At 41.9% G+C, this 25282-nt stretch overlaps 1 protein-coding gene across 3 annotated transcripts in view; it reads left to right on the forward strand.

Moving 5' to 3' along the window:
* Positions 1-346: 346 nt before the first annotated feature.
* The window catches only part of gckr (glucokinase regulator), a 56071-nt gene continuing 31135 nt past the window's right edge, over positions 347-25282 (forward strand). For all 3 annotated transcript variants that reach the window (XM_033021355.1, XM_033021357.1, XM_033021356.1), the window contains exons 1-7: positions 347-593; positions 11319-11474; positions 11657-11725; positions 15235-15303; positions 17633-17694; positions 17777-17843; positions 24193-24246. In XM_033021355.1, coding sequence (XP_032877246.1) covers positions 543-593; positions 11319-11474; positions 11657-11725; positions 15235-15303; positions 17633-17694; positions 17777-17843; positions 24193-24246 — 528 coding nt within the window. In that variant the 5' untranslated portion in view covers positions 347-542. The remainder of the gene's footprint in view (positions 594-11318; positions 11475-11656; positions 11726-15234; positions 15304-17632; positions 17695-17776; positions 17844-24192; positions 24247-25282) is intronic.

Here is a 25282-nt window from a genome sequence, read left to right on the forward strand (position 1 = left end):
GGAAGACCTGGTTGAGAACCTGAAAGAGAGTTGGTGCAGTGGCTTTAAAGCCTTTCAGATCCCAACTGAAAGTCAGATAATTGAAACTGCTGCACTACTGCCTGCAACTTAATCCTAAACGACAAGCATTCTTTTCTGGAACTTTGGAACATAGTTGAGCAAACAATTTGTGGATTGTTTCACAGGATTGCTTCCCTTCTCAATCAAGAAATGCTGAGCAAAATGTACTTTTAGACAAATGCATAAAATAATTTAATTTGCAGTTGGGCAGACTGCAAATTAATATTGCAAATCCATACTGCATAATCACTAAATGTTACTGCATACTATGACTCATTAGATTAACATGTAATTCTTGGTTAATCATTAAGTAGGATTTTGACCCCCATTTGCAAAATAAGTCGCGGTATTTGGAAAATCAAATTTAGTTTCACCATTTTCCAAGTCAACTTTGAAGCAGCTCTACATTGACAATATTTGTTTGCAAACCTCTGAATTTGGAACTTGGGCTAAAACTCTGATCTCTGGAAGGTTGTAATAAGATGAAGAAAAATAGATTTGAGCATGATATTGAATCTCTGCACCGAAACCAGGTAGGTAATTCTATAACTAACCCTCTCTGCTTGCAATCTAGTTACATTTTCAGGTGCAGAATTAACAGGAATTAAGTAAAGGAGGAAGCTCTTGTTTGTTTTAACAAATAAATTGTGCATGTCATTGGCTGTGTGTAAGCTATTTTTTCATTATTTGTTTCAAGCAGTTCAGTTATTAGAGATCACCAGTCTCCAGGTCAAGATTCTATTGTTATGTATACTAAGGAAATTTCCTCTGAAAAAGTTGATTGTATGGTGTAAATACATTTTATTGCCTGTATTAGTACAGAGTAAATGTGTCACCGTGGTTCAATTCATAGTAATCTCACTGCTGAGTCAGAATTTAATGATTTCTAGTTCTGAGGGTAGTCTGTGTTTTCAGAGTTGCCATCTTCCAGATGAGAATAAAATTGAGGCATGGGCATAAATAATCTCATTGCAATACTTCAAGAAGACCCGTAGCATTAATCCAAGTTCCTTGGCCAATATTTATCCATTAACCAACATCACTGAGAGACAGATTATATGGTTGTTATCCTCTCGTTCTTTGTTGGAATTTGCTTTGTACGAATCACTACACATTGCTTACTCTACAGCAATTACTCCACTTCAGGTTTCATTTTGACAGGAAGCAGCCATTTGGGATCCCAGAGCCATGGAAAGTGTTCTAATAACACAAGTCTTCCTCCTTGTTAAGTACAAGGATATGGCAGCAGAAATCCCTACTTAATTTGACAGACAGATTTTGACCTGCTGTCTTTTGCAGTGAAGCAGCAGGCAGAGAAATTGTATGCTAACATGTCAGTGTACTTAGTCAGCATAAATTCTAATCCAATTATTCAAACACCGCTTTACGAGGGAATTTTATCAACCAGTCATCAAAACAACTTCTACATGTACTGCCTAATAATAAAGTCAAGTGCCTGAACTTTGAACTCAGATAACTCTAATTGCATTTAATCATTCCAAATATCAGGCACCTAAATCTCGCCCGAGTTTAAGCATTGGAATGCCAGTGTTAAACTGGGCACTTTTTGATGTGGTTCAGAAACATAGTGTTATATTCCGGACGGCAAAATGAATAACAACTTACATGCAGGTTGCCTGGATCATGAGAGAGAGATTTATTACCCAACATTCCCTGCTTATATTGAACACCAACTCATTAACATATACATTAATATGTATGAATACATTACACTGCTCTCCTTTTTTAAAGTATTAAATCTAAGTACTCATTTACAATTTTGTTGTTGTGATACTTGATTTAAACCAGTATTTATGAAATTTTAAATGATAAACATAATATATTTATTCTACACATCTACACATTTTCGTTTTACTTATACAGTGAGTTACTTAATTTACCAACCTAATCTAACTACTGGTTTACGGATCCTGCCTGATCGTCTAACAGTAACAGGTGTAACAGGTTTAGGTGTTGACTCAACTGTTGGTTTGTTTGGCTCTGTTTTAGTACCCTGACTTTGACCAGAGAAATCTGTTTCTTTGCCTGTACTAACGGAACTTTGTGTTTCAATCATAGTGGTCGCTTCCAACTCACTTTCAGATAAAAACTCAGGGATTAGGACCATGCTCAGTTTTTGGTTCTTCTTTGGCTGGAATCATTTGATCAACATGAACACTTTTGATCCTATCTCCAACTTCAACTAAGTATCTTTTTGTTCCACACACTTCCACTATTTTCCCAACATCCCATTTGGCTCGACTGGACTTTTTGGGAGGACTGAGAACACGAACCTGCTCATCTGGCTTGAAGTACCTCTCCTTTTTGTGGGAGTCAAAATGGCATTTTGACTTAACTGGTTTTGCTCAACTCTCAAGGCCAAATTAGGTTGAACTAGCCAGGCATATTCTTAGCCTTCTCTTCTTCAACAGTTCTACAGGTGAGTAACCCATTGATGTGTGTTGTGTGGTTCTGTACTTCAGCAAGAAACTAGCCAAGCCATGTTTCATGCTGAGCTTTGAACCACCCCTCAAAACCTGTGCATCTTTGACAATTCTAACAGACCTTTCCGCCGCCCAGTTGGAGGCTGGATGGTATGGGGGAACAAGTGGGTGTTTTACACCACTCCGCTGCATGAACTCTTTGAACCGTTCTGAACGAAACTGAGGCCCGTTATCAGAAACAAGTTCTTCCGGTAAACCATGGCATGCAAAAATTGATCTCAACTCATCTATGGTACACTCTGTAGCAGTACTTGACCCCATATGCTTAACCTCAATCCATTTGGAATGACTATCTACTAGTGCCAGAAAATGATCATTACCCTTTTCACAAAAATCTACATGAACTCTCTGAAAAGATCTACTTGGCCATGACCAGGGTTGCAATTGTGTTTTTGGTGGTTTACTCCGGCAATTTTGGAAGACGCTACTTTTGCTCGATGTCACTGTCAATACTAGGCCAATACACAAAACTCCTGCCAATTGACTTCATGCTTATTATGCCAGGATGTTCGGCATGAAGTTCATTCATAATTTTGTTTCTCAAAGACTCTGGTACAACCACTCTGTAACCCCATTTAATGCATCCCTGCTCACATGATAATTCATGGTGTTGATTATGGAAAGGCTTCAGCTCTGAGTTTAGAACTGAGTTCAATCGATTGATTTCAGTCCAACCATTCAATGTCTGTTCATAGACCCACTTCAGCACAGTGTCTTTCTCAGTTTCTGTTGCAATTTCTGTTGCAGTCACTGGAAAGTCTTCATCTACAACTTGCAGTGTGTAGATTGAGTTCTCACTTCCTATGTCAGAGTTCTCGTGGGGCAACCGGGACAACACATCTGCAACTGTGTGGCACTTGGAGCTTCTGTACTCAACCATGTAGTCTTCCTGAGACAGTAAAATTGCCCAGTGCTGCATCCTTGATGCCGCCATGGAAGGTGTAGCTGACTTGGGATCAAGTATCACTAGTAGTGGCTTGTGATCAGTCACTAGGGTGAATGGTCTGCCGAGAAGAAACTGATGGAATTTATTGATTCCAAACACAATGCTGAGTGCTTCCTTTTCTATCTGGGCATAGTTGCGTTCACTCGGTGAAAGGGTGCGGGATGCAAAAGCAATAGGCTTTTCCTGTCCGTCATTCATTACGTGGGAGATCACTGCACCTCCACCATAACTTGAAGCATCACAAGCAAGTTTCATCTCGCATGTCATATCGTAGTGAACAAGGAGTTTGTCACTTGTCAAGTTTTCTTTGCAGATGTCATATGCACATTCCTGTTCCTTTCCCCAAGTCCACTTTACATCTTTTTGTAGCAGATGATGTAGTGGCTTTAGCACAGTTGCTAAATCTGGAAGGAATCATGCATAGAACTGCACCATCCCAAGGAATGATCATAGCTCTGACACATTGTTGGGTTTTGGAGCTGACTTTCCTTATCGACATTGAGTTGGGCATAAGCGTGAGACAAATCCAGTTTAGTGAAGACTCTTGCTCCGCTAAGTTTTGCGTATAATTCTTGCGAGGTTGGTAAAGGATATTGTTCCTCATCAACGGCTTGGTTGATTGTGACTTTGTAGTCACCACATAGTCGAACAGTTTTGTCGGCCTTGGGTACGGCTACAATTGGCGTTGCCCAGTTACTCTGGTCTGTCTTCACGACTACTCCATTCCGCTCGAACATGTTGAGTTTTTCTTCCACTTGGTGCTTTAGTGCATATGGTACAGGTCTTGGTCGACAATACACAGGTTTCACATCTTGCTTAAGTTGAATGTGTGCAGAGTACCCTGTTATTCCCGTGTAACTGCCAGCAAAAATGCTTGCATGTTTGCTTATGACATTTTCAAGACGTGATTTGGACAAATTGACGCTGAAAATTTTCTTCCAGTCTAACTCTATTCTGCTCAGCCAATCCTTTCCAAGGAGTGTTGGTTTACTTCTGTAGCTGGCCACTATGATGGGCAGTGTTACTGATTGACCATTATGCTGAACTTTACAGTTGATTTGTCCAGATGTCTCCAAAACGTCGCCCGAGTACATTCTCAGCTTGACCTTACTCTCAAACAATGGTATCTGTGGGAACTTAGTTTCGTACAGGTCTTTGCTCATGACCGAACAATCCGCTGCCGTGTCAATACACATATCGATTAACTGTTCATTAATCAATAGTTTAGTTCGAAAGTCCTTGCCTTGGCTGGTTGTAGGCTTATCGATGTTGGTTGCATAAATGGTGTACAACCCAAGTTCATTTCCATCTGGGTTCACCTCCAAGTTGTGAACTCCTCTCTGGTGTTGTCGCTTGATTTCCGCAGATTGTTGGTTTCCTGTTTTAAGCTTGGTCTGACATGCTGAGGCGATATGGCCTTTCTTCTGGCAGTTATAGCACTTGGCCATTTTGAACTGACAAAATTGGGATGAGTGATTACCCGTTGCAACGATAACAACTGGCTGAACTCGGCTCCCCACCATACTTTGGTTTTGGTTTAGCGCCTCTAGGTTTGGCCATAGGCACTGCCTTGTGACTGTAAACGGTCACTGCAGTCCGTGGTGGACGAAACTCGTGAGCATTCTTTGATGCCATCTCCATTGTGGTAGCAATCTTGCATGCTTTCTCGAATGTGAGATCTGGAGTGTTCATGAGTTCTGACTGAATTTGTTCTTCCACTAGACCACAAACAAATCTGTCGCGTAGTGCGCGTCCGAGAAAGGTTCCAAAGTTACAGTGTAAACTTAAGTTTTTCAAGGCAACAATGTACTCATTGATTGTCTCATTCTGCTTCTGGTTTCTGGTGCCAAACTTATAGCTTTCCGCAATTTCCAGAGGCTTTGGGTTGAAATGCTCCTCCAACTTCTTCATAATGTCATTGAATGGCACGTCTTTTGCCTTTATGGGCGCAAGGAGATTCACGAGTGTGCCGTACCCTTCAGGACCGATCTCCATGAGCAGAATCACTTTCATGCGTTCACAGACGGCCTTATTTGTTTCAGCCACTATCTCTCCTACACCACTAATCTCCATTATGTTGTTTGCCGTGAAAAACATGTTCGCTGTCTCCATATAGGAGCTGAACGGCTCTCTACTCTTGTCAAAAGTGCCACGGTTTCCGATGTAGCCTGTGGACGCTACCATCGTGTCGTTCTCTTTTTGTTTAAAGTCCGTTCAAAAACCCTGATTTCCTGTCTGTTCTAGTGTAACAATTTACCTAAAACCTAGCTGTACAAAGGCTATTCAGCTTGAGGAACTTGACAACAAAAAAAAATTCTCATACAATCCCAAGGACGGAATCTTGCCACGTAGACACCACATGGAGATGGCCTGACAAACTCTCGACGATTTTTCCATCTGCCATTTTAAACTACAGTCCCCTGCAAAGAAGGATCTGTGGCCTATCGTGTCCAGCTCGCAAACAACTGCGACACAACTCCGTATTTACTGCTTAAAATGTTAAACAATACTGCATGTTGCAAAACAGTCCTGCACTGTATTTAAAGGATGAGTTCACAAACTCTATCCCATCCTCGTCTCCAATTTTGTTATATTTTCCGGACGGCAGAATGAATAACAACTGGCACGCAAGTTGCCTGGATCAGAGAGAGATTTATTACCCAACATTTCCTGCTTATATTGAACACCAACTCATTAACATATACATGAATATGTATGAATACATTACACCTGGCATCAAGTCGATAATGTTCCACATTTACAATGCATCTGCACAAATGAGCTGATCACACTGCACGTTGTGAGATCAGTCCAACTTATTGATACATGTCTGGAGTGCCGCTTAGATGCTCCAACTGTTTTATGCAGTAGGTTTTTAAGCTCAATTCCTGCGGATGACCGTCCTTGTGCACATTCTTTGGCACTCTTTCTCTGCATAGGGTGGGGTATGCTGGAGAGGACCAAGCCTCCACTAAAGTTGCCAGACAGCTGGTGTCCAATGTAATCCTACATATTGGGCAGCCATCTTCGTATGACTGAGCTCTGTATGAATAACATGGCGTCAGTATGTTTTCATTATCAATGGGGCCCCATGTAAAGAATGAGCTACATCCAGGTAAGTTTTATGGGTCCAGAGTTTCTGATAGTAAGGAGAGTGAGATTGCTTTCACTGTCATTATACAATAAATATGACAGCAATTTTGAGATTTTGCTCCATGTGATTTAATGTGAAAAACACAGAATTGTTGTCTGTGATCCAATGCGCTATCAATGTGCTATTTGCAGCCTTCTCCTCCACATGAAGATTGAGATAAATTTGAGGTATTTATGAATCAGTCGACGATAAAATACTCCGTAAATCTCACCCACACTGACGTGAGGTTCTGGTGAGTTTTTAATGATGTGCTGAGCTAAAATACTGCCAGCAACCAATTTGTTTTATGTTGTGCATTACAAACTCTTTACATGAATTTAAAAAAATATTTATTTATTCCTTCAAACTTATTTATGATCTTTCATCTTTTATGGCAATCATATGTGTACTTCCCAATCTTAATTTAGCAATTTGTATTATGTAAAAAAAAAATGTTTTAATCGTGATTTTTTTAATGTAAATGAGATTCGGGATCCCATTGTGACGTCATTGTGACGTCGAACGCGGCTGACGGGCCGGGCAAGTGGAAAAGTGGTTTGAAAAGTGATTTTTGTAACGTTTAAAACGTCAATGACCTGTAAAATATAACATCAATACGGACAAAACTTGTTTAATTTACATCCCAGGCCAATGGTGATTAAGGTGGGCCAAATTGTAGTGCTATTGCATACGGTTTTGGCAGGGTTTGGGGTTCTCGCCGCGCACACGCACGCATGCAAACAAACAAGATGAGAGTATTAGTAATATACTAGACTAAGTGGGACCCGTTGGGTCCCATGTTCACACGGGAGGGCTGGTCCTCCAATGTAATATTCCTCCTCTCCACCAATTCCAATATTGGTGGCCAGTGGGGGGGGGGGGGGGCTTTCTGGAGTGCTAGTATGGGTATTGTAGGTCAAAGGGACTGGTTTCCAGAGAGCTAGTATGGACATGTGGGCCACATGGATTATTGGGGTGACAACTCAGTCACTCAAGCCTGATGTGCTGGCAGCTCACTCACGGCAGGTGGGCGAGCAGTTGACTCAAGGCGATTCCTTGAAATTCCATTTAAAACAGGGTGCATGGCCAAAAATCACAGCCGTAAGTGGTAGCGTTTTATCTAAAATCAATATACAGTGCAAACAGGAAGAAAGTGCATTTGCAGTAGTGCCTTTCAACTTCAAGCCAAAGCACCCAAGCCACCATTTGCAGTAAGTAGTGCCTTTCAACTTCAAGCCAAAGCACCCAAGCCACCATTTGCAGTAAGTAGTGCCTTTCCGCTACATGCCACCATTTGCAGTAAGTAGTGCCTTTCAACTTCAAGCCAAAGCTCCCAAGCCACCAGTTGCAGTAAGTAGTGCCTTTCAACTTCAAGCCAAAGCACCCAAGCCACCATGTGCAGTATGTAGTGCCTTTCAACTTCAAGCCAAAGCACCCAAGCCACTGTTTGCAGTAAGTAGTGCCTTTCAACTTCAAGCCAAAGCTCCCAAGCCACCATTTGCAGTAAGTAGTGCCTTTCAACTTCAAGCCAAAGCTCCCAAGCCACCATTTGCAGTAAGTAGTGCCTTTCAACTTCAAGCAAAACACCCAAGCCACCATTTGCAGTAAGTAGTGCCTTTCAACTTCAAGCCAAAGCTCCCAAGCCACCATTTGCAGTAAGTAGTGCCTTTCAACTTTAAACCAAAGCTCCCAAGCCACCATTTGCAGTAAGTAGTGCCTTTCAACTTCAAGTCAAAGCACCCAAACAACCATTTGCAGGCAGTGCCTTTTTACTTCAAACAAACCATATTTTCATTTTCAAACCACATTAAGGGTACTCACAGTTGTGTATACATTTGTTCAGTGTTATTCAGAGCTCAGAGAAACGTGACCCTTGGCTTCATTCATCTGGCAGACACTGAGGCACACCACTTCCTGGTTTTATATTCCCACCCCCTCTCTCCAGCAGGTGCAGCAGAGAGAATGGTGATTTTTTTAAACCTCAAGCCAAAGCTCCCATGCCACCATTTGCAGTAAGTAGTGCCTTTCAACTTTAAACCAAAGCTCCCAAGCCACCATTTGCAGTAAATAGTGCATTTCAACTTCAAGCCAAAGCACCCAAGCCCCCTTTGCAGTAAGTAGTGCCTTTCAACTGCATGCCACCATTTGCAGTAAGTAGTGCCTTTCAGCTTCAAGCCAAATCACCCAAGCCATCATTTGCAGTAAGTAGTGACTTTCAACTTCAAGCCAAGGCACGCAAGCCACCATTTGCAGTAAGTAGTGCCTTTCAATTTTAAGCAAAGCACCCAAGCCACCATTTGCAGTAAAATGTGCCTTTCAACCTCAAGCCAAAGCACCCAAGCCACAATTTGCAGTAAGTAGTGCCTTTCAACTTCAAGCCAAAGCACCCAAACAACCATTTGCAGGCAGTGCCTTTTTATTTCAAACAAACCATATTTTCATTTTCAAACCACATTAAGGGTACTCACAGTTGTGTATACACTTGTTTAGTGTTATTCAGAGCTCAGAGAGACGTGACCCTTGGCGTCATTCATCTGGCAGACACTGTGAGGCACACCACTTCCTGGTTTTATAGCCCCTCCCCCTCCCTCCAGCAGGTGCAGCAGAGAGAATGGTGATTTTCTTTAAACGTCAAGCCAAAGCTCCCAAGCCACAGTTTGCAGTAAATTGTGCATTTCAACTTCAAGCCAAAGCACCCAATCCATCATTTGCAGTAAGTAGTGCCTTTCAACTTCATGCCACCATTTGCAATAAGTAGTGCCTTTCAACTTCAAGCCAAATCACCCAAGCCATCATTTGCAGTAAGTAGTGCCTTTCAACTTCAAGCCAAGGCACCCAAGCCACCATTTGCAGTAAGTAGTGCCTTTCAACCTCAAGCCAAAGCACCCAAGCCACCATTTGCAGTAAGTAGTGCCTTTCAACCTCAAACCAAAACACCCAAGCCACCATTTGCAGTAAGTAGTGCCTTTCAATTTTAAGCAAAGCACCCAAGCCACCATTTGCAGTAAAATGTGCCTTTCAACCTCAAGCCAAAGCACCCAAGCCACCATTTGCAGTAAGTAGTGCCTTTCAACTTCAAGCCAAAGCACCCAAGCCACCATTTGCAGTAAGTAGTGCCTTTCAACTTCAAGCCAAAGCGCCCAAACAACCATTTGCAGGCAGTGCCTTTTTACTTCAAACAAACCATATTTTCATTTTCAAACCACATTAAGGGTACTCACAGTTGTGTATACACTTGTTCAGTGTTATTCAGAGCTCAGGGAGACGTGACCCTTGGCTTCATTCATCTGGCAGACACTGAGTGAGGCACACCACTTCCTGGTTTTATAGCCCCTCCCCCTCCCTCCAGCAGGTGCAGCAGAGAGAATGGTGATTTTCTTTAAACTTCAAGCCAAAGCTCTCAAGCCACAATTTGCAGTAAATAGTGCATTTCAACTTCAAGCCAAAGCACCCAATCCATCATTTGCAGTAAGTAGTGCCTTTCAACTTCAAGCCAAGGCACCCAAGCCACAATTTGCAGTAAGTAGTGCCTTTCAACCTCAAGCCAAAGCACCCAAGCCACCATTTGCAGTAAGTAGTGCCTTTCAACCTCAAACCAAAACACCCAAGCCACCATTTGCAGTAAGTAGTGCCTTTCAACTTCAAGCCAAAGCACCCAAGCAACCATTTGCAGTAAGTAGTGCCTTTCAACCAAGCCAAAGCACTCAAGCCACCATGTGCAGTAAGTAGTGCCATTCAACTTCAAGTAAAACACCCAAAGCACCCAAGCCACCATGTGCAGTAAGTAGTGCCGTTCAACTTCAAGTAAAACACCCGAGCCACCATTTGCAGTAAGTTGTGCCTTTCAACTTCAAGCCAAAGCTCCCAAGCTATCATTTGCAGTAAGTAATGCCTTTCAACTTTAAACCAAAGCTCCGAAGCCACAATTTGCAGTAAGTAGTGCCTTTCAACTTCAAATCAAAGAACCCAAGCCACCATTTGCAGTAAGTAGTGCCTTTCAACTTCAAGCCAAAGCACCCAAACAACCATTTGCAGGCAGTGCCTTTTTACATCAAACAAACCATATTTTCATTTACAAACCACATTAAGGGTACTCACAGTTGTGTAGACATTTATTCAGTTATTCAGAGCTCAGAGAGACGTGACCCTTGGCTTCATCCATCTTGCAGAGAGTGAGTGAGGCACACCACTTCCTGGTTTTATAGTCCCTCCCCCTCCCTCCAGCAGGGGCAGCAGAGAGAATGGTGATTTTTAAAAAAACATTAATATCTCTCTGATTTGTCATCAATGGGAAAAATCCTCTGCACCCGTAAGGCGGAGGGGGGCTCTGAGCGAGGTGGCCAAAAATGACGGCCGTAGGTGACGGCGTTCTGTCGGAAATCGCAGCACAGTGGGCCAAAAGCGGTCAAGATCAGAGATTTAGTAATATAGATAGATGAAAGAAACATAAACTTGAGATAGAAGTATAGAACTGTCCAAGAATTCACATCCAGAAATATCGTGACTGGTGACTGGTATATTTTTTGATTGTGGACCAAAATGATTAGAAATCTTATTGATCGTACCGACAGTCAGCTCCAAATCCAATTACTGCTTTAATTTTAAATACATATTTGCCATCTCCTGAGGAAGGTCAGCAATATAAAGATGTTTCCTTTGGTTCTTTTCATTGCAGCTTACAGAATATGAAGACACACTCCCCATCACAGAGAGATCTAACCCCATAACACAGGATATAGATCTATCAGATTCAGTTCAGATTGTACAACTGTTGAAAAAATGTGATGAAGAAATATTTCAGAAGGAGGAGGACTCAGCAACAAACTATAAGGTACAAAATGATTCCATGCTAACCACCAGTGTAAATTGTGTTTCTCTTTCCCCAAATGCTGCTTGACTGACTGAGTTCTTCCAGCATTTCTGCTTTTGTCATAGTCACTCCTGCATGTTCTTTATGAATTAATCTTTATTATATGCAGCAACTGGCCAATATTTATTTTGTGTTACTGACAGACACTATACAGTGAATCCATCTTAACGGCTTTGAAGGACACGGCCAAGCAAGTTCAAGAGATGCTGAGGGTAGGTGATGAAATGATAATTGTTGAGCCTCAACAAATTTACTATCAATTCTGACAAAGTAAACTCTGGTCATTTTATTGGGAAATATAACATAAGGCTTTCTATAGAAGTGTTTTTTGAGCTAAATATTATAATCCAACACTGCTGATGCTGAATAATGCACAGAAAATAGTACATTGGTGCAATTTAGAGAGCAGTTCATACCATTCACAGTTCACTTGATTTGCTGTCAAATAACTTTGAACGGATTATAAATGGCCTGCACTGTGAACCAGCTTCAATAACCTATGTACTCAAATTTCCAATCTGCGCTTCTGTCACGTTCCATGCTGGAAGCATTAAATCATAAAATATACCCCACAGTAAATTGTACATCTGAGTTACTCCACAAAGAAAATGAAATGTGTATGTTTCACAAGAAGAAAGGAAGGGATAAAGGTGGAACATTCTATTTAAACTCTATTTCACAGAGGTTTAACTTTAATCCTGATTACTGAATGTATTCAATATGTTTATATATGGGTAGTCTGCTTTGGATTTCAGTTGGAGTTATTTTACACGATAGGTATCCATAGATGTGGGCTCTGTTGCCATGGACACAGACACCGAATGACACACAATGGAAATGGCGCAGGCCTCATATACAAAAGAACTCATTATTGATCCACTTCATTCCACCTGGGCCATTGTCAGTGATTGGCCTCCCCATTAACTGCCTCCCTTTGATGATCTCAGCCCTGCTCTAGTCATTTCTTTGAGTACCCTTCATCGATCAACTTCAGCAAAGATCCTATAGCAGAGCCTATCAGATCTTTGGTCCCCATTGCGGCAGAACATCGTGGAGTTGGTAGCCTTTCCTGGAGACTGACCCGGCGCTCCAAGCGGCGGGGGTCTGCGGGGCTTTAACATCGCGGAGCTTGCGATACCTTTTCCGGGGATTGAAGTTCCAACTGCGGGACCTGTAGACTTTAACATCGTGAAGCCCACGGTCTCAGGTAAGAAGAAGCCAATTCTGGAGCTCCATACTACGGAGAGAATTTCAACCGCCCCGACGCGGGAGTTTCGATCACCCCCACGGGGGCTTCGATCGTCGGTGGCAGGGGCTTTGATCACCCCGACTGAGGATGGTTTGACTGCCCCGACCGCGAGAAATCAAAGAAGATGAAGATTGAACTTTATTGCCTTCCATCACAGTGAGGAATGTGGTGGATGTTTATGTTACATCTGAATAAATCAACGTGTGAGCAAAATCTGATAATACATAGCACCCTACGAATTTGGAAACAGTTGAAATCAAGTCTCAAACTGAACAATTTCTCTCCCCTTTTACCAATTGCTAACAGTCCCTCGTTTAAACCGTCTACTTTAGATAAGGCATTTGCACAATGGAAAAACTCAGGAATTAAAACGCTAGGAGATCTTTACGAGAAGGGGATTTTCCTCTCGTTTCAAGAATTACAGGAGAAATATCATTTGAAAGCAAGTAATTTTTTTAGGTATCTTCAAATCCGAGACTATGTGAAAACACATACACAAGACTGTCATTCTATGGGCCCAGATATATTAGACGAATGCATGAATAGACAGGCGGATACAAGTAAGTTAATATCCTACATTTACAATACCCTTTTAACTGCACACATCCCATCTTCTGAAATGCTTAGGCTTATGCTTGGGAAGATGAATTGGGTTTATTAATCTCAAAGGATAGCTGGGAGGAAAGCCTTCTATACATACATTACTGCTCTCTTAATGTTAGGCACTCCCTGATACAATTTAAAATACTGCACAGACTCTACTATTCAAAGTCCAAATTGAACAAGATCTTCCCAAATGCCTCTCCTATTTGTGATAAATGTCTCCTCCAAGAAGTGACTACAACCTATTATTTCGCTTCCTGTATAAAGTTACAAAACTTCTGGAGGGGAATATTTGATACCTTCTCCAAAATACTTAAAATTAAATTGGAACCAGATATAAAACTGATCACATTAGGTATGTCAGAGGCCTGCTCTAAGCTAACGATATTTCAAAGACGTTTCCTCAATTACAGCCTAATAACGGCGAAAAAATTAATACTCAAATTTTGGGAACAGACAACAGTCCCCACAGTGAAGATGTGGATTACGGATATGTCCGAGACACTGCATTTGGAAAACATTAGGTTTGTCTTGGCGGAAAACACAGATCAATTTCTTAAGACATGGTTACCTTTTACTGAATTTCTGCAACAACAGAATGGTAAAACAATTCTGGGGGGGGGGGAGGTATATCTCCATCTTTTCTTTTCTTCTGCACTGCTTTGGTAGCTTATGGGTCTTTTTCCTCCTCTTTTGTATTTTATTTCTTTTTTCCTTCATTCTTTTTCTTCTTCTCTCTTTGTTTTCCCTTTTTTTTCTTTTTTCTTTTTTGTTTTGATTTAGGTTATAAGGTTAAAAATGAAGCTGTACAATAATTGTATAATTGTTATGCCGATCGTCTTATCCTTGTACAATTGCTTCTAATAAAAATAAATTAAAACATTTTAAAAATAATAAAACTTTTACGTGGTTGTGTGTCTTGTTGTTCACTCTTTTTATGTATTTATTTATTTATTAGAAGTAAGTACAATACAGTGGTACCTTTTTTCAGGTGCCAAATATATGTTCACTTAGTATGGCTGTATGGTAACTCAAATTTCACTGTACCTTAACTGGTACATGTGACAATAAACTGACCTTGAAACCTTGACCTTGAAACCTTGAACCCCAACAATCTAACCTATTCCACAAACTCCTCTTCCCAAACGTGCCCTGCACCCTAATGTCTTCACAACCAATTCCACTTCCCTGGTCCACAAATCAGCTTCCTATTCTCCGCGCCTCCAATCCTCTCCCAAACTGTTGCTCAGTATCCATGATGAGCTCTCTGACCTACCTCACTCCATTCTTCTCACTAACCCTCTGATTGTCTCCCTCATTACATCCTCTTTTCTCTCCTCATATTTGTCCCAATCTCTGCTCCAAATCTGTCCATACCAGAAACCATTCCCCCTTAACCCAAAATTGCCTCGTGTTCATTTCCTCTTCAATCTCCACTCTCCGTGATGGCAGGAGTCCACAGAAAAAGTGTTAATGCTCAATTTTTGGTCCCTAATTATTTCTTGAGAATTGTTTTTTTGAATCCCTAACATCATCATACAGATTTCCCAATATAGGCTATTAATTTGGAACTAATTTTGAACATTATTAGGATCACTTTTTCTACAAAAATAGGTCTCATCTTAATGAACAAAAGATTACTAATTATATTGAAGTCTCTAATATGAAAATTGTTCTGAGAAATGGTGTCAGGCAAATAGGAGGGCTGTTTCAGGGCTTTAAGTCTCAATGGAATTTGTTACTGATATACAGTAATCGCTAGAGTCAGGGGAATTGAAGATCTGAGCAGATTTGTGAATTCGAACTTTGCCACTACTAAATGTATGAATGATTTTTTTTTTAAACAAATATTTTGATATATATTTTCAGGATGCTGAAGATAACCTGATTGTGCTGAGCGGATGCGGAACTTCAGGAAGATTAGCATTTCTACTTGCTGTATGTATGACTTACTATTTCTACTCACTTATTATCACTTACTGAAAGTAGCATGCAGTCACTGAAAGTAAGCATGCAGTCACTGAAAGTAAGCATGCAGTCACTGAAAGTAAGCATGCAGTCACTGAAAGTAAGCATGCAGGTACAACAGGCAGTGACGAAAGCTAATGGCATGTTGGCCTTCATAGCAATAGTAGTTGAGTATAGGAGCAAGGAGGCCCTACTGCAGTTGTGCAAGGCACTGGTGAGACCACACCTGGAGTATTGTGTGCTGTTTTGGTCTCCTAATTTGAGGAAGGACATTTTTCTTATTGAGGGAGTGCGGCGTAGGTTCACCAGGTTAATTCCCGGGATGGCGGGACTAACATATGATGAAAGAATGGAGCGACTGGGCTTGCATTCACTGGAATTTTGAATTCACTGGATCTTATGGAAACATATAAGATTATTAAAGGATTGGGCACACTAGAGGCAAGAAACATGTTCCCGATGTTGGGGGAGTCCAGAACCAGGGGCCATAGTTTAGGAATAAGGGGTAGGCCATTTAGAACGGAGACGAGGAAAAACTTTTTCACCCAGAAAGTTGTGAATCTGTGGAATTCCCTGCCTCAGAATGCAGTGGAATCTGATTCTCTGGATGCTTTCAAGAGAGAGTTAGATAGAGCTCTTAAAGATAGTGGAGTCAAGGGATATGGGGAGAAGTCAGGAATGGGGTACCGATTGTGGATGATCAGCTATGATCACAGTGAATGGCGGTGCTGGCTCGAAGGGTCGAATTGCCTACTCCTGCACCTATTGTCTATTGTGTATTGTCTATTTCATCTCCCCATTTTTTCAGTCTGGCTATAATTATTCTATCACTAGCATTATCCATTTGTGTTTCAATTTTATTTATTTATTATTCCGGCTCTATCAAATATTTTTGTTTCTTTTTTATAATCTTTCTATACAATGCTTTTCATCAGAGGAGAAACAGGCCCTTCGGCCCACTGGGCCCATGCTGACCAGCGATCCCCATACACTATCACTATACTACACACTAGGGACAATTTACAATTTATACCAAAGCCAAAGTAACCTGCAAAAGTGAACGCCTGTGAAAGGAAACCGGGGCAATAAGTGAAAACCCACGCAGTCACGGGGAGAACAGATAAATTCCATAAGGCAGCTCCTGTAGTCAGGTTTGAACCCGGGTCTCTGGCGCTGTACGGTAGAAACTCTACCACTGCGCCACCATACCCGCACAAATTTTCATTTCATTTTTATAACTTTTCGTCCAATTTTGAACCCCCTACTTGACTCAACCTGGTAAACCATTCAATGCCACCCATATATTCATGGCAAGATGACTGCTTAAATAAACTCATCAAAAGTAGCTTTATTACGGCTGATTCTTCAATATATTGGTCTAGAAAGATTTCTTATACATACTCTCTTAATTTGTCCTCAATGCCATTATTACTTATTGGGATTGCCTGATTCATACATTTTTAGTTTAGAGATATAGTGCAGAAACAGACCCTTTGGCCTATCGAGTCCGCACCAACCAACGATCCCCGCACATTAACACTATCTACACATACTAGGGACAATTTACACTTATACCAAGTATACAAACCCAAGTTAATTAACCTACAAATCTGTACGTCTTTGGAGTGTGGAAGGAAGCTAGATGCAGGAAGATTGTTCCCGATGTTGGGGAAGTCCAGAACAAGGAGTCACAGTTTAAGGATAAGGGGGAAATCTTTTAGGACCGAGATGAGAAAAACATTTTTCACACAGAGAGTGGTGAATCTCTGGAATTCTCTGCCACAGAAGGTAGTTGAGGCCAGTTCATTGGCTATATTTAAGAGGGAGTTAGATGTGGCCCTTGTGGCTATAGGGATCAGGGGGTATGGAGAGAAGGCAGGTACAGAATACTGAGTTGATGATCAGCCATGATCATATTGAATGGCGGTGCAGGCTCGAAGGGCCGAATGGCCTACTCCTGCACCTATTTTCTATGTTTCTATGTTTCTAAACTGAAGATCTCGGAGAAAACCCCCATGGTCACGGGGAGAATGTACAAGCTCTGTATAGACAGCACCCGTAGTCGGGATTGAACCCGCGTCTCTGGCGCTGCAAATGCTGTTAGGCAGCAACGCTACCGCTGTGCCACCATGGCCAAGAAAACTTTCACCAGACTGTTTTGATTTGCCTTTGCTACACAAAAGTTAAATGTATGAATACAGTGCTAACTCTTCTGCTTTATTTTACTCCCAGTATCTGTTCAGTGTGTAATTTAAAGTGACCTAATGTAAGTGACCTTATACATTTCTATTGCTTTCAGTCTTCCTTCAATAGTTTGTCCAAAACAAAAATCTATGACTACATCATTGCTGGAGGAGACAAGTAAGCAGCAACTATAACTATAACTACATTTAAAAAGTTACATCTACTGCACAAAATCATTATTGTTTTGTTTGATCCACAGAGCTCTCATGACTTCTCAAGAGCTACCTGAAGATAATCCAGAAACTGGGATTAAAATGTTAAAAGCAGTAAGTTATATCATCTAATGATATTGTAGTTGGTCTTTATGTAACTGTGAATGAACCACATAGAGACTCCAGCTGTAAATTTAAAAGTATTTATTCAGCACAACAGGCATTTTGGACGGCACTATTGTAGAAACTGCAGAAACATGGGAGAATCTTTCTGAACACAAAATACATCAGGTTTCTATGTTCTTATGATCAAAGGCAACAGCAGGTGTTTGAATTCCATTTAATTAGTTATAATGACAGTTTGGTGCCATATTTTGGCTGCAGACATATGGTTTCATCCAATTACATATTTACATTGAGAGTACATCTCAACTGACAAAAAATACATCTGAATACATCTGAAGAAGGGTCTCGACCTGAAACATCGCCCATTCCTTCGCTCCATAGATGTTGCCTCACCCGCTGAGTTTCTCCAGCATTTTTGTCCACCTTCTGAATATTAAAAACACCTTTGCTGGGACAATATAATTCACATGAATGGTCTAAAAGCTTCTAAATACAGAAACTCCAGACGCACAAAACTAGTAGGAAGGAACTGCAGATGTTGGTTTAAACTGAAGATAGACAAACAATCTTCCGTCTGAAGAAGGGTCTCGACCCAAAACGTCACCTATTCCTTCTCTCCAGTGATGCTGCCTGTCCCGCTGAGTTACTCCAGCATTTTGTTACTCCAGCAGCTAGTTTCACACAAAACTAGTGTCATGATTGCTTCTTCTTCTTCTTGCGTATGGCGTGCACAGCCTAAATTTGTCGGACAACTTGTTCTATTTGATCTTAATTGATTGTGCACGCCAGATTAATTGCATTCGTCGAAACAGGGCGGACCACGTGAAGGTTGCAATCTCCCACCCCCTCATGATTGCTGACTCTCTAGATACATAAATATCCCAGTTATGGATAGACAGAACAAATCTGCCAAAGACCATGTTTGATGAGCTAAGTGATAAAATAATCAGTCGAGTCTAGAACCTCCCTCAATCTCTGTGATAATTGTGTGAAATAAATCAAACTGAACACATCTAATGCCTAGTTTGATGTAGCCCAGGTGTTATGTGTTATGTAACATAGACATAGACATAGAAAATAGGTGCAGGAGGAGGCCATTCGGCCATTCGAGCGAGCGCTGCCATTCATTGTGATCACAGCTGATCATCTGCAATCAGTAACCCATGCCTGCCTTCTCGCTATACCCCTCGATTCCGCTAGCCCCAAGAGCTCCATCAAACTCCATTAAATTCATCCAGTGAGTTGGCCTCCACTGCCTTCTGCGCCAGAGAATTCCGCAAATTCACAACGCTCGGGGTGAAAACGTTTTTTCATATCTCAGTTTTAAATGGCCTCTGCTTTTCTCTTAGACTGTGGCCCCTGGTTCTGGACACCACAACATTGGGAACATTTTTCCTGCATCTAGCTTGGCCAGTCCTTTTATAATTTTATATCTATCTATCTATCTATCTATACTATTACAAAAACTCTCATCTTGACAACTTCCGGTCTGTATTGTTTTTACATTTACGCAAAAATGGTACCCTATATCACTAGGATTTTTCGCCACCTTACTCACCGTTCTCCTCTGCTCCAAGTGCACCACGTTTTGTTCCGATCGGTCGCAGATTCCAAAAGTTATGAAGGTTTAAAAAATCGTGAGATCCGCAGATTGGTCTTCTCACCTCACCATGAAGGTAACGCCCCTTCCGGCACCCGCTGGAGAATAAATTCCCGGAGTCTGGGCAGAGTCCGTGAGCACGTCCAGAAGACGCCCGTCCAGAAGACGCCCGTCCAGAAACCGCCGAGAATAAAGCTGAAGCAGCGGAGTGTGGGCTGTTTTCCGTGGGCGGGGGTGGGCTGTATTCGTGGGTGAGGGCGGGCTGTGTTCATGGGCGGGCTGTCCTCCCCCACACACACCCACTCCCCCACACACACACACCCTCCCCCACACACACCCCTCCCCCACACACACCCCTCCCCCACACCCCCCTCTCCCACATCCCCCCCCACATCTCCCTCCTCTGCCACACACCCCTCCCCCTCCCCACACACAGCCCCCCCTCACCCCCCCCCCCCCCCCCCACACGCACCCCCATCCCCCACACTCACACCCACCAGCCCCCGACATGCCCAGCCTGAAGCCGTCCCCCTCCACTGGCTGCAGAACACTTCCTGCCTGAACCCGTCCCTGTCCCCCAACTACAGAATGCTCCTACCGTTGCATTGGGAGAACAGGTGAGTGGTGGAATATTTCCTTGGGGAACAGGTTGTATTGCGGAACCAGGCTTCCCATGGGGGCTGGGGCAAAAATATGGCGTTGGGGACCAGGCCGTGTGATGCAATATTCCCCAATGCAATATGCCACCTCTCCACCAATTCCAAATGCCATTAGCTTTCTTCACTGCCTGCTGTACCTGCATGTTTACTTTCAGTGACTGGTGTACAAGAACACCCAGGCCTCGTCGCACTTCCCTTTTTCCTAATGTAATACCATTGTGATAATAATAACCATTATAGATATGTGATGAAAAAAAGATTAGTTAAAACAAATGTAGGTCCTTTGCAGTCAGAAACTGGTGAATTGATCATGGGGAACAAAGACATGGCAGACCAATTGAATAACTACTTTGGTTCTGTCTTCACTAAGGAAGATAAATAATCTGCCGGAAAAATAGCAGGGGACCGGGGGTCAAATGAGATGGAGGAACTGAGTGAACTGAGGAACTGAGTGAATTACAGGTTAGTCGGGAAGTTGTGTTAGGTAAATTGAATGGATTAAAGGCCGATAAATCCCCAGGGCCAGATAGGCTGCATCCCAGAATACTTAAGGAAGTAGCCCCAGAAAAAGTGGATGCATTAGTGATAATTTTTCAAAACTCTTTAGATTCTGGAGTAGTTCCTGAGGATTGGAGGGTAGCTAATGTAACCCCACTTTTTAAAAAGGGAGGGAGAGAGAAAACGGGGAATTACAGACCAGTTAGTCTAACATCGGCAGTGGGGAAAATGCTAGAGTCAGTTATTAAAGATGGGATAGCAGCACATTTGAAAAGTGGTGAAATCATTGGACAAAGTCAGCATGGATTTATGAAAGGTAAATCATGTCTGACGAATCTTATAGAATTTTTCGAGGATGTAACTAGTAAAGTGGATAAGGGAGAACCAGTGGATGTGTTATATCTGGACTTTCAGAAGGCTTTCGACAAGGTCCCACATAAGAGATTAGTATGCATACTTAAAGCACACGGTATTGGGGGTTCAGTATTGATGTGGATAGAGAACTGGCTGGCAGACAGGAAGCAAAGAGTAGGAGTAAACGGGTCCTTTTCAGAATGGCAGGCAGTGACTAGTGGGGTACCGCAAGGCTCAGTACTGGGGCCCCAGCTATTTACAATATATATTAATGATCTGGATGAGGGAATTGAATGCAATATCTCCAGGTTTGCGGATGACATGAAGCTGGGGGGCAGTGTTAGCTGTGAGGAGGATGCCAGGATGCTGCAAGGTGACTTGGATAGGTTGGGTGAGTGGGCAAATGCATGGCAGATGGAGTATAATGTGGATAAATGTGAGGTTATCCACATTGGTGGCAAAAACAGGAAATTAGACTATTATCTGAATGGTAGCCGATTAGGAAAAGGGGAGATGCAACGAGACCTGGGTGTCATGGTACACCAGTCATTGAAAGTAGGCATGCAGGTGTAGCAGGCAGTGAAGAAAGCGAATGGCATGTTAGCATTCATAGCAAAAGGATTTGAGTATAGGAGCAGGGAGGTTCTACTGCAGTTGTACAGGGTCTTGGTGAGACTACACCTGGAGTATTGCGTACAGTTTTGGTCTCCTAATGTGAGGACAGGCATTCTTGCCATATAGGGATTACAGAGAAGGTTCACCAGACTGATTCCTAGGATGTCAAGACTTTCATATGAAGAAAGACTGGATAGACTCCGCTTGTACTCGCTAGAATTTAGAAGATTGAGGGGGGATCTTATAGAAACTTACGAAATTCTTAAGGGGTTGGACAGGCTAGATGCAGGAATGTTCCTGATGTTGGGGAAGTCCAGAACATGGGGCCACAGTATAAGGATAAGGGGGAAGTTTTTTAGGACCGAGATGAGAAAAACATTTTTCACACAGAGAGTGGTGAATCTGTGGAATTCTCTGCCACAGAAGGCAGTTGAGGCCAGTTCATTGGCTATATTTAAGAGGGTTAGATGTGGCCCTTGTGGCTAAAGGGATCAGGGGGGATGAGAGAAGGCAGGTACAGGATACTGAGTTGGATGATCATCCATGATCATATTGAACAGCGGTGCAGGCTCGAAGGGCTGAATGGCCTACTCCTGCACCTATTTTCCATGTTTCTATGTTTCTATAATCTGCCTTCTTGTTCTTGCCACCAGTGGATAATCTCACATTTACTACATAATCTTGCATCTGCCATGCATCTGTCCACTCACTCAACCTGTCCAAGTCACCCTGCAACCTGCTAACCCCAGCTTCGTGTCATCTGCTAATTTGCTAGTGTTACTTTTAATTCCATTATCTCAATCATTATTATATATTGTAAATCATTGCAGCCCCAACACCAAGCCTTGCAGCACTCCACTCGCCACTGCCTGCCATTCTGACTGGAGCCCGTTTATTCCTACTCTTTGTTTCCTGTCTGCCAACCAATTCTCTATCCATGTCAATACTCTATCCCCAATACCATATGCTCTAATTTTGCTCACTAATCTCCTGTATGGGACCTTATCAAAGGCTTTGTGAAAGTCCAGATACACTACATCCACTGGTTCTCCTTCATCCATTTTACTTGTCACATCCTCAAAAAATTCCAGAAGATTAGTCAAGTAGGATATCCCCTTCATACATCTATGCTGATGGACCAATCCTTTTACTGCTATCCAAAAGCGCAGTTATTACTTCTTTAATAATTTACTCCAGCATCTTCCCCACCATCGATGTCAGGCTAACTGGTCTATAATTCCCCGCTTTCTCTCTCGCTCCTTTCTTGAAAAGTGGGATAACATTAGCTACCCTCCAATCCACAGGAACTGATCCTGAATCTATAGAACACTGGAAAATGATCACCAATGCTTCCACAATTTCTAGAGCCACCACCTTAAGTACCCTGGGATGCAGACCATCAGGCCCTGGGGATTTATTAGCCTTCAGTCCCATCAGTCTACCCAATACTATTTCTCGCCTAATGCAAATTTCTTTCAGTTCCTCTGTTTCCCTAGATCCTCTGTCCTCTAGTACATCTGGGAGATTGTTTGTGTCTTGCTTCGTGAAGACAGAACCAAAGTTCCTGTTCAACTTCTGCCATTTCCTTGTTCCCCATAATAATTTCACCTGTTTCTGCCTTCAAGGGACCCACATTTGGCTTTACTAATATTTTTTTCTTAACATACCAAAATAAACTTTTACTATCCATCTTTTTAATATTCTTGGGGAGCTTACCATCGTACTTCATCTTTTCACTCCGTATTGCCCTTTTAGTTGCCTTCTGATGTCCTTTGAAAGTTTCCGAATCCTCTAGCTTCCCGCTACTCTTTGCTATGTTATACACCTGTTCTTTTAGTTTTATACCATCCCTAACTTCCTTTGTCAGTCACGGTTGCCTCTTGCATATTAGGAGAATGTCTCTGGGTCATGTCAGTTTACAAACCATTTATCTTGACTGAACTCTTTTGTTGTGAGGTGCCTGTGCTCTTCAGACTATCGTCCATTCACATTGCTGATGTTTTAATTTCAAACCTGATTATTGCTTGTAGTTTACAGGGGGGGGGGGGGGGGTTAAGACTGGTTCTCCTTGCTATTAATATCTAATACCCACATAATTCCTGCAAAATGCTCCATGTCTAACAATCTCTAACAATTTACTCATTATATATGTTATTTTGCTGCACAATTCTCCTGATCTAAAATGAAATCCCAACTTGGTTGTAATGCTCCTTTGTTTTATGCCTTAATATTTGGAGAATTATCTTTGACAATATATTTGGCAGCATTTTTCAAATGAAATGAGATGACGCACATAAAAAACTGTAACTCTCAACCAGCCAAGTGCCATAGAGTGATTTTTTTATATTTATGCTTTTGACTGAACATAAAATAGATATTGCAAAATCAGCATCAGACTTACATTTCTCATGAGTGCTTTTTCAATTACAATTGTAAACCTTGTTCTGAAAAACTGTTAATTTTTATTTCTTTCCTGAGCTATTTATGTTTTTGAAGATCATTTTCTAACCATTTAATTGTTGCCAGAATGTTGACCAAGAAAATACAATACAATTGAAAGTGAGTAATTTATTATTTACATTACATCCTTAATTGCAATATTTATTTGCAGATTACCAAAATGAAAAAGAAAGTACTGTTCATTGGGATTTCATGTGGATTGTCAGTAAGTAGGGTGGATTTCAAGCTCTTTCTGAAAGCTCTGAAATTTGCTGCCAATGTTCCTTTGGTACAGTATATTCTCAGTACCAATTCTTCCATGTTAAAACGTAAGTGCTTTGTATAATGCAAGAGGATGGATTATTACTGTAAATTAAATCAATGAGTTGAAAATCAAACTCATTCCATCCCACCAGGACATTGCCCAGTCTATAAAGTTACAACTTATTCTCCATTCACATTTCAAGTTTATTTGAAATCTCTCGCATAATGGGATTCCACCCACACACTTCTGGCTTGTGAAACTGATTAACCATCTCCTCTAACAATTTAACATCTGTTGCTCTAATCTATGTTTACTTTTCTGAGACAAACAACTGATGCTGCACTCGATGTAAGTGTGGCATGCTTATTTCAACTTGCCCAAGCGAAATATGAGGTGCTGCTCCTCCAATATGCGGTGGGCCTCACTCTGGCCATGGAGGAGGCAGCATCTATGGAGCGAAGGAATAGACGACCGGAAAAGGGGAAGTACAACGGGATCTGGGGGTCCTTGTACATCAATCTATGAAAGTAAGCATGCAGGTACAGCAGGCAGTGAAGAAAGCGAATGGCATGTTGGCCTTTATAACAAGAGGAATTGAATATAGGAGCAAAGGGGTCCTTCTGCAATTGTACAGAGCCCTAGTGAGACCACACCTGGAATATTGTGTGCAGTTTTGGTCCCCTAATTTGAGGAAGGACATTCTTGCTATTGAGGGAGTGCAGCGCAGGTTTACAAGGTTAATTCCCGGGATGGCGGGACTGTCATATGCTGAGAGAATGGAGCAGCTGTGCTTGGACACTCTGGAGTTTAGAAGGATGAGAGGATATCTCATTGAAACATTTAAGATTGTTAAGGTCTTGGACACGCTAGAGGCAGGAAACCTGTTCCCGATGTTGGGGGAGTCCAGAACCAGGGACCACAGTTTAGGAATTAGGAGTAAGCCATTTAGAACGGAGACGAGGAAACACTTTTTCTCACAGAGAGTGGTGAGTATGTG

The sequence above is a fragment of the Amblyraja radiata genome, chromosome 5 (genome assembly GCF_010909765.2).
Source record: "Amblyraja radiata isolate CabotCenter1 chromosome 5, sAmbRad1.1.pri, whole genome shotgun sequence".
NCBI lineage: Eukaryota > Metazoa > Chordata > Chondrichthyes > Rajiformes > Rajidae > Amblyraja > Amblyraja radiata.